At 29.2% G+C, this 11,382-nt stretch overlaps 1 protein-coding gene across 1 annotated transcript; it reads left to right on the forward strand.

Annotated features, from left to right (window-relative positions):
• Positions 1 to 10,617: 10,617 nt before the first annotated feature.
• On the forward strand, positions 10,618 to 11,382 carry LOC110641319 (oleosin 18.2 kDa-like). The gene has a single exon (XM_021792985.2). The coding sequence runs from the start codon at positions 10,697 to 10,699 to the stop codon at positions 11,162 to 11,164; it is 468 nt and encodes a 155-aa protein (XP_021648677.1). The 5' UTR covers positions 10,618 to 10,696; the 3' UTR covers positions 11,165 to 11,382.

Consider the following 11,382-nt stretch of genomic DNA (forward strand, 5'->3'; position numbering starts at 1 on the left):
ATAACAAAACATGAAATTTCCACATAAATCATGAAACCCTAACCCTGACATGCATAAATTTTCCTAAAACTCAACTTAAAAATTACTTTTCATGAAATCAAAGTTGTAGAAACCTAATCCTTCATCAACTTTCTTAGATCTACATATTAGATCAAGAAGAAAAGAATGTTATCTCTTTTCTTGGAGCTTGGAGATGGGAGAATTAAAACCTTAAAGCTTGAACCTACTATTTCACACTTCTAAATGAAAGAATCTACCTTCAGATCTTCAAAAACTCAAGGAAATCTCTTCAAAGAGCTCTTTGTATGTCCTAGTTGTTGAGAGAGAGAAAATGAAAGAAAACCCAAGTGTTTTGGGCAGAAAAACGAGTTTTGGTCCCTTTTATACCCTTGATAGACAAAGGACTTTCGGTTGTCAGAAGCCTCAGTTTTGACTACCGAAATCTATTCTATCCAAATGGGCATTTGAACCATAAAAAGGACTTTTGTTGTCGAAAGTTTGTCCTTCGACTGTCAAAATTCCTTTTGCTCAAAACAACACTTTAAAACTTTTAGGAAATAAAATCTTTAAAATATTTTTCATTCTTAAATACATTTTGAACACATCACACATACATAAACACATTTTTACATCTCACTTTCACTCTCACTCTCTTATTAGTGAAGTTTTAATTTTTACCAGAATATTTTGTCAGGAATAGATATTCTGATGTTGGAAAGTGGCGGGTCTTGCAGGTCATATTTCTAGTTGACTAGAGGAAAGATGGTAGAAGGAACCCTATGGTAATAGGAAGGTTGACATTATAATTAAAAAGAGCTTTAGTCTCTCTTTTGATAATAGCTACATGAGGCCTTACGCCTTTACAATTGAAAAGAGAAAGGGGGTTGTTATAGATCTCCTAAGAAAAAGAAAAGGGGTTGATTCTTTGAATCAAGGCCTAATAAAAACATTGAAAAGGAGTCCAAATTGGTTGTGGTGCTTCAGCTTAAGAAGGATAAGCATGGCTGTTCTTTGATGGAGGATGTTCCAGAGTTCATTATAGTTCTTCCATTTTTGAGTCGATGTCCTCCATTGTTGTCGGCTCATCTATAGTCCATTGTATGGAGGTAATGATGCTTTTTCTTGCTCTTTCATGTTTCTGTGTGGCCCTTTTAGGTTTGTAATATATATATATATATATATATATATATATATAGAGAGAGAGAGAGAGAGAGAGAGAGAGAGAGAGAGAGAGAGAGAATAAAAAGAAAAGAAAACAAAGCTCAAACAACACAGCTCCTTAGGTAAGCTTCGCCATTGACGTCATGAAGCAAAAAAACCATGAAGCTCAAAAGGAGGATTTTCAAAGTAATGAACACTTACCGAAAGAAACTAACTATACTTTCTAGCTTATCTGCACTACAATTTCCTTCTCTGTAAACATGAGACACTTTGACTAACCAATTTTTAACCAATAAGTCCCTTATACACACCTCCAATCCAGTAGTGGGATTAACATTCGTAGTCTCTTTAGAGAGAATATTAACCACCATTAAATTATTTGTTTCTAGCCACACTCTTTGAAAGCCCTTGTCCCAAGAAAGTTGAAGACCAAAGAAGACACTCCATAATTCAGCTATCAAAATCCTACAACTACCCAAACTAGCATCAAAACCACCCATCCATGCCTCTGTGTGTGATCTGATGAGGCCACCAACATCTGCTACATCTGTGGGTTAGTTTAACATTTCTGGGATCATTATAAGGTAGTGGTAAAAAAAATAAAGGAATTGCAAATGACAGAGACCAGCTAGATCGCCACCTTGAAAGTTAATAAAGAGCCAAAGTGCATTTGAGCTTAAGTGAAAAAGTTATAGTGTTGTTAATAACATCCAAGGTGTGGTTGGAGAGAGGACTCTTTAAAGGTCCAATTTGAGAATCTCTCCATGGAAAAGGACAAGGTTAAGGAGGACCTACTTAGAAAATTACTAAACTAAGTCTCATAGAGTATTGACACCAACAAGTTAGAGGGGAGAGAGAGGCGGATGTATTATAGGAAAAGAGGGGTCAATTGACCCCTCTTTTTTCTTAAATAAGTCTTATATATTTAACATTTATTTAAATTGACCCCTCAAAAATTTAAGTATTGAACCATCTTTTTTAATTGAGAATGTATTTTACTAATAAGAAATCAACTGATCCCTTTATATTAAACAAATTAATCCACAAAGGTGTGGGTCCTATCTTCCTAAATTTAAGAGTTAAATGCTTTTATATAAGTATTTAGTGCACTAACTGAATATATTGTATAATTTATCTATATATTAACCCAAAAAAAAAATCTAGATTCACCATTGGGGGAGAGAAATGTGATGTGGGAAAATATATTTCCATTGAGAAGTCTATTAGCTAGTTTAAGGTACAAATGGAGAAAATGTGAAAAGATATAGAGCTAGTCAAGGTGTTAAAGAAAGAAGTTGATGGGGTTGAGGCATTGAAGAAGGATGTAGAGGAGTAATTATATGGTGACTCGGCTATTCAAACTAGAATTCCTAGTTGGAATGGCAACTCAATAATATATTAATTAACGTGTGGGTTAATTTAAAAAAAAGAAGTGATAATGTGAGAATCCTTCACGTTTTTGTGATGCAATTGCAATTTTAAAAAATAGAAGGTGAGAAACGAATTCAAAGTGTAAAATAAAAAAGTTTAAAAAAATTGAATAACAAATAGTGTGAGTCACAAAATAGCAAGTTTGAGTTACAGATATCAATTGCAGCATTTAAAAGTTTTCTAATACAGAACAATTTGCCCCCTTAAAGCTTGAAAAACAATTTGTGAAATTTTTTATTTCTTGATTTTTTTGGTGCCCATCCAACAATCTGATAAGTTATACTATTGTTTAAATTAAGAAAGAGAGATGAATCGATAAATTGCAATAGTGAAAGATCTAACACTCTATGTGGATTGAATTTAGAAAGAAATGAAGAAAGTTAAAGGAAAAGGGGAAAGAGAAACCTAAAACTTGCAGCAATAGGGAGATGGGGAAACCACCACTACCCATTTTGTTAAACATTTTTTTTTCTTTTTGGGTTTATAGAGAGAAGACTCTGAGTCTGAGTGTATTGATCAAAAAGGAAAAAGGCATTTATGGACTTGACATTATATTCAACCTAAAAAAATTTTTCACAATTAGGGCTGAGCAATTAATCAGTACATTTCTAAATCAAATCAAACTAGAATAATCAAAAAACTGAATTGAGTAAATATAATAATCAAGCCATAACTGGGGGTGGCAATTCGAGTTGATGGGTCGTGTTCGTATCGTGTTAATACGTTATACGAATACGATTAAGGTCGATACGAACACGACATGATTAATAAATCGTGTCAAAAATTTAAACATGAACACGACCCTTTTATTATACGGGTTACACGACACGACACGATTAATATTAAATTGTATTAGGTGTATTCAACACCCATTTAATACAAAATAACCCATTTAACACGGTTTGACACAACTTAACCCATTTAACACACTACATATGTGGGTTCATGAGTTAGTGGATCACGGGTCAACACGGTTCATGGGTTAGTGGGTCACGGGTCAACACGTGACACGAATATTAAATCGTGTCATAAATGTATCAAGTTGGATTAACGGGTTAACCCATGACACGACACGATTATAACCGTGTCATAAATGGGTCGACACGAATTCGACACGAACACGAATAAACCTAAACCAAACCTTTTATTTTCATGTCATGTTCGCGAATCGTGTCCAAAATTTCTACCCCTAACCGATAACTATAGACATAGCCGAACCAAAGCCTACAAAAGATTCCAACTTTCCCACATGCTCCTTTCTTTATTCTTACTTTTTTCCTGATCTATATCATCATTGGGTCTACTATCTCCTTGTCTTTCCCCTTCCATGTAACATTACTTGGCTTTATCTCGTTCTCCTCTTATATAGTTTGTACCATTTTTAGTGGGGAATTCCATCATCAAACATCTAATGCACGTGGCCACACAGAAGGCTTACAACACAATTATGCCAATGGTAGCGTTATAGACCAGGGGTAATTTGGCCATCACAAAGTCTAAAATTTAGATTCTGTACTATTTTTTTTTTCTCCATTTAAGTATTGATAACTTTTACCATGTATTTAACTTAATTTATAAAAGTTCACTTATAAACACATAATAATTAATTTTTTTATAAATATTTAAAATTTTAAATAATTAGATATTTAATTAAAATATTTATAAAAAATTAATAAGTAATTAATATTTTTGATAAAAAATAACATATAAGTATGTTTAATATTAAAATATTAAAAAAAATATTAAATGAAATTTATAATAAAATTATAAAATTTAAATAAGAATAATTTAATAAAATATTTAATCAAATTATAAAAATAAAAAGTTGAGTTCCTAACTGATTTTTTTGACTTACAAACTCAACTCATAAACTCAAAAATTATTATAAACAAATAAATCAACCAATTTTTATCAGCTTATTAGCCCAGCAAGAGCCAACCCAAGTGCTTCAAGAAAGAAAATTGCAAAACATTATTTGGAATTGAAAAACATTATATTAATTATTCCATTATATTTTTCTCACAATTCCAATTATACCCAAATTTTCATTCATCCCATCGTTGTTATCTTTGCATCCCTAGCAATGAAGAATTAGGAAGTGGTGATGGAGTGCTTCACTGGGTTGAGGGAGATAGCTAGGTTAATTAAAACGCACCGTCTTGTGGTTTTCAATTTTTAGTAATATGCATTTGTTGAAATTTAAATAATAAATGCATATAATTAATAAAAAAATTAAAATTCATATTAAAATTAAGATTTTTCATTTTTTTTTTGAAATTAAGCCTTTAAACAATAGAAATTAATTTTTAGTTGGTGATATCTCCATAGAGTAACTATACTTTTCCCCTAAGAAAATTGCACATCAATCTCACTCCTCATTAAATTGGGCTTCAAAATTTTATGGTTAAAATGGATTAAAAATAATAAAAAAATCATAAATAAAACAAGTAAAAGCAAAATGAATAGACAATTGTACTAGCACAGATTTTTCAAGGTACAAGCAATATTTAGCCCACATGACATGTCTCCCTAATTAGAGTGGTTCAATCTGTGCGCCATTTTGCGCATGCAAGGGAGGCCACACCTCCTTTCCTGCCTGCATAATTAGTGGCAAATTAACAATAGTCTTATATGATCATCTTGCTGTCTTTCTAAAAAAATTGGATAGATTTATAATTGAACCAAATCGAAATTAAAATTCTAATTAGACTAAACATTGAATCATATTTGAAACTAAGTCAAATTGAAATCGATTCTCAATCTAAATCAAAAGTATACTTAAACAATTGAAATCAAAATGATAAAAAATCAACATTTTATAATTCAATTTAAGGTTTTTAATTTCATAAATAAAAATGATTAATTTCAATCCGAAATCGAGCCATGCCAAAAGTGAACATAAAAGTTGGTCGTGTGTTCCTTTATTAGTAGTCAATGTCATAGGCCATTGTAGCCACTTCACTTTTCCTTATAGCATCTAATTCCTAAGCTTATATTTTTTCTTCTATGTTCTATCTAGTGATAATAGATATCTATATATATATCAAACAATAAATTTAATTTTCGGTTAATTGAATTTTAAATAATTAAGATGGTATTTGATTTGACTTTATAAAAATTAATTTATAAACACTTAAAATTTTAAATAATTACGTGTTTTGATTAAAATACTTATAAGTGATTAATAAACAGTTAATGTATTTGATAAAAAAATAACTTATAAGCACATTTATTATGAAAATGACTAAAAAAAATAGTAAATGAGATTTGAAGTGAAGTTTTAAAAATTAAATAAGAATAATATGATAAAATACTTAATCAAACTAACTTATAAGTATTAAAATAAAAAGTTGATCTCCCTCAACTTATTTTTTAGCTTATAAGCTTATTTTATAGGTTAAAAAAATGTTATAAATAAATAGGTAAATTTATTTTTAAAACTTATAAGCTGATTTATAAGTTATGATAAATACCTTTTAAGACATGAATTTATAAGTAATTTCAATATTATTTAATTAAATTTTAATAATAACCATTGGAAATCTTTTATATAATTTAAGAGTATAATATTTAGAGCGATTCTAGTAAATTTAGAAAAGCAAATAACCCCAAGGCCCAAATTTATTGGACTATATATATTCAAGTACAAATAAATGAAGCCCAATCTTAACCTAAGTGACAGATGCTTAAAAGGGGTCTCCTAAAATTGAAAGCTTAACACAAATCCTTGGCATAGCAATGTATATTGCACACTAAAGTGTAAACGAATCGAGCTGAGCTGAGTTTTAACTTATTCAGGCTTGGTTCATTGTTCAAGTTTTAACATTAAGGCTCAAGTTCGACTCGTTTGAAATATATTGAATTCAAACTCGATTCAAGTTCATTTCGTTTTAAATTTGTTTATCATATTAATAAGCCAAACTCGAGCTCGGCTCATGTCAAGCTCGATATAATTATTAAAAAAAAACTCGAACACAAGCTTGATAAGGTCAAGTTCGATTCAAATTCGATAAACTTGATCTCAAATTCGATAAGTTCAAGCTCGAGCTCAATTTTTATTATATCTATTTTATACAATTATTTTCATAATACATTATTACATGAGTCCATAATCATAATAATAGAAAATAACAAGAAAATTAATTTAAAAGACATTTAAGTTATTTTAAAATAATACAAATTATAATACCATAATTTAAATAAAATTAATTATATTTTATTCTTTCAATTCAAAACTATATAGTTTTAAATTAAAATTACATAGTTTTTTAAAATTACATTATAAATTTTATATAATTATAATTAAATTATTATTTTATTTTTCTAATGTTATTCTGATAAAATATATTACTCGTTGCATTATTAATTAATTCATACTGTTAGTAAATTTTATTAATTTTTTACATAAATATATTATAATTTGAACTTTTTACTATTTTTATATTTAATTTATTTAAATAAATTTAAAAAGATTAAATATATTAGATTATTAATTTATCAAATTATATTTGGTGCTTTATACCTTTAACTAATACTCTATTTAAGATATGAACAAATTAACTTGTGTTGAATAAGTAAACAATTAATATTAAGTATAATACAAATTATGAAAGCACGTATCTAAGTTATATAGGGTAAATTTTGATAATTGTCCTTAAACTTATGTAGTTATAACATTACAGTCCTTTAACTTAAAAATGTAATATAAAACCTCATCAACTTTTAAATTTTGTACAGTAAAATTCCTCTAACTTCCAATTACCGGTTTTTCAGTTAGACGCTGACTTAAGCAGTTCCAGCATGGAGCTTAATCAGTATTTCTCTTTTCTCTCTCATGCCATGTGTAAATTGAATCTTTTTTCTCTCTGTAGACAGAATAAATTTTCACATATAGAAAGAATAATTTTATACTTTGCATAAGAGAGAAGAGAAAAATATTGACTAAGCGTCATGCGAGAGCTGTTCACGTCAGTTTCTAACAGAAAAATCAGTAATTGAAAGTCAGAGAGATTTTACTGTGCAAAATTTAAAAGTTTAGGGGGTTTTATATTAAATTTTAAAGTTGAAGGACTGCAGTATTACAATTATATAAGTTCAGGGACAGTTGTTAAACTTTATCCAAGTTATATATAGGTTTACAGTGCTAAACTTAAATTTTAACCTTTTAAAGGTTTACAGTTTAAAGAGATAGATATTATAAAAATACATATTAGGAAAGGGATATTATAGAGAGTAATAATAATATATGAATAGATTAGTTAGTGTTAATAGACAAAAATAAGCGAAAGACTGTAAAGAGAGAAATAATAATAATAATAATAGTTAGAATGATTAGTATTGAACTTAGAGTTTAATCTTGTAAAAGTTCAAAATATAGAGAGAAAGAGGAAGAGAGAGATGAATTCATATTTTAAGTTGTACGACGACCACCAAAACTACATAATTAAGTTCTAATTTATTCAGTGCTTTAATACAGATAAAATAGTTCAAAATAATTTTTATGTACTTATTATATAATATTTTAAAGTTATTTCTCATATAAAAATTAACTGATTTTTTATAAAAATTATATTTAATATACGAGTAATTATATTTTATGAATACACTTTTTATTTTGATTATATTATAATTTTATATAATAATAAAATATTTAATAATATATTATTTTATTATATTAGGACCATATATTTAATATTCTGATTTTATTTTTATATAAATTAACTTTATTTAAAAAAAAATAAATTACAAATAATTATGTTTTATATATTTATTATATTATAATTTTAAATAATATATTTTTTATATATTATTTTCAAAATAGTCATAAATAAAATAAATATATTTACAATATTATAAATTATAATTATTAATATAAATATTTTTATAAATAAAGTAGTTCACGAGCTCATGAACGAGTATTAAAACAAGTCTATTGATCAACTTATTCACAAGCTAGTTCACGAACCTGTTTAATAAGCCAGATCGTGAGCCTGTTTAACGAATCAGATCACAAATCTCTTTAACGAGCTAACTCGCGAGCCTGTATACTAGCTGAGCTCGAGCTCGAACTCAAACTCAAGCTGAGCCAAATACTACTAAGTTTGAGCTCGGCTCATTTATTAAATGAGCCTAAAATTCAAGCTTAAACTCAGCTCATTTATAAAATGAGTCAAACCGAGCCAAATTTTTATCAAGCCGAGTCTAAAGTAACTCACGAATGGTTTGATTCATACACACCCCTATTGCACACAACCTATACAACAATGTCTTCCACATTTAGTTTTTTTAATTAATAATTTTTTATTTACAATTAAAAATATCTTTAAGTAATTTATATACATCAGAATTAAATTTTATTTATATAGTTTTAAAAATGCATTTATTTACATAATTTCGATGAATTATTTTTAAATGTATAATAAATTTTCATGTGAGCTCAAAATAGAATTGGAATCCATTGCCATGATTTTTATCCAATTATTGCGAAACTGCACTATTTCACAATATTTTAGTCAGATTCCCTGTATTAGTTATATCAATTTTATGTGTATGAATCTTTTTTTCATACCTAATTTATTATATATTTAAAATATAATATGTATGCTGATATTCATATATTAAATATATAAATTATATATATATATATATTAAATTTATAATAAATCAAGTTTAGATAAAAAATTTTTGTATTACGATTTATACTAATAAATAAGGATAAATAGTTAAAACTCGTAAGTTTAAGTGATAAATGACCATTTATTAGTTTTATCAGATTAAAAAATAAATTTATTATAGTATTAATATTGTCATGAGTATCCGATGACCAATTATAATGCTAGATCATCTTGTAACACAAAGAAAAAGATGTGGTCCATAGACTATGGATCAACCACGCTGACACTTAATCAGAAATTAATTGAAGTGAAGATATTGAATGCCATAATGATTTTAATAGAAGTTTCAACAGAGTGTACGTACCGGATCAATACATTATTCTGATATTTATGGACTACGGACTAAAGAGTTGTTGAAGCTTGTTTTGAGAATCTCAGATACTCAGCTGCTATTCCGAGATTTTTGTTTGTAAATCTGCCTTCGAAGTTGACTAGTTCTGCTTATGCTCAGTAAGGGTGATGTTTGAGCATGTCAGGTGAACATACTCTCCCATACCTCGCTCAGGTGTTCTTTATTCATTTTTGGTTCCTTCTTGTTCCGAGCCTTTGATGCTTGGTCTAGGTTGTCCGAGCCTCAAATACTCGAACTGCTCTCCATACATGTCTTTTTTGTTTGACCTTTTTGACCAAACGCTGATTTTTTAACTCAGTTTTTAACAAATTAAATAAGTATATAAAAACTATTCTTAATATTATTTAATTATAAATAAAATAAAATAAAATAATAAAATAATTTATTAATATTCTTAATAAACTCAGTTTTTAAATTTATGACGATTTTCAGCACATGCAAAACGAGGAATGTTTTATCATTTGTTGAGAATTCTTCCGCTTTATAAATGGTAACCCGCGAAAGAGGAGATAACTGATGAAAATTATAAAAATATAATCGTTGTATCATTCTAGATTTAAAAAATATGAACATATAAATTTTATTTATTTTATACATAAATTTTATTTTATAGATAAATTTATAATAAATTAAATTTAATTCAAAATTAATTTCCCCTTCTTTTACATAAGCAAATATGAACTCACCCAATAGAAAATAGTAAAATTTCTTTTATTGAACAATTTATTAGCAAGAGAAAAAATAATTCAAACAAAGCCAAAAGCAGAAAAAAAAAAAGAAAAAAAGAAAAAGAAAATTCTTCAAAGCAACAAATGAATTGTGGCAACAAACATATCCTCTTGGAAAGCCACCTCAATTTTTTTTTCTTATTTTTCCATTATTATTTTCAGTTCCATTTTGGTTCTGTTCGCCAGAACAGACCTTTGAAACTTGTTTCTCACGCAGATCCCTTACTCACCATCTCTGCGCTACGTGTCACCCATCTGCTCTCCCGTCTCCTCTTTTAAACACCTCGGTCCTACCTCTATCACTTGTCTGTCTTATCATCTCTTTTGATCTCCGAGAACTATCATCATTGATGGCTGATCGTTCACCGCCACACCAAGTTCAGGTGCACCCACAGCTCCGATATGATCCTGGCTACAAGCGTCAACAGAAGGTTCCTTCAGCATCCAAAGTGCTGGTGGTGGTCACCCTTCTCCCCCTCGGTGGTGGACTTCTTGCACTTGCGGGTCTAACCCTAGTTGGTACCCTCATCGGCCTAGCTATTACCACCCCTCTTTTTTTAATCTTCAGCCCCGTTCTTGTTCCCGCTGCTTTTGTCCTTGCGCTAGCTGTGGTGGCGTTTTTGTCTTCTGGGGCTTTTGGGCTGACGGGGATGACATCGCTGTCGTGGGTGTTACAGTACCTCCGGCAGGCCACGCAAGCCATGCCGGAGCAGCTAGACCAGGCAAAGAAGCGCATGCAGGATATGGCTGGTTATGTGGGACAGAAGACTAAGGAAATGGGGCAAGAAATCCAGAAGAAGGCACACGAAGGGAAATGATAAACAAGAGGAACCCACGGTTCTTTGTTTGTTTTTGTTTTTTGGGTATCGTTTTCAAATTGGAGAGCTTTTGTTGTATGTGAATCGTAAGGGGGCGTATTACTGGATAGATGCGTTTGGTTCATGGGCTTTTTTGTTCCATTTGTGTGTGTGTGTGTGTTTTTTTTTTTTGGGTCCAATTGTAGAATTTCAATGTATTTTCTTGTATGTTTCATCCA

Source organism: Hevea brasiliensis, chromosome 15, assembly GCF_030052815.1.
Source record: "Hevea brasiliensis isolate MT/VB/25A 57/8 chromosome 15, ASM3005281v1, whole genome shotgun sequence".
NCBI classification, from domain to species: Eukaryota; Viridiplantae; Streptophyta; class Magnoliopsida; order Malpighiales; family Euphorbiaceae; genus Hevea; species Hevea brasiliensis.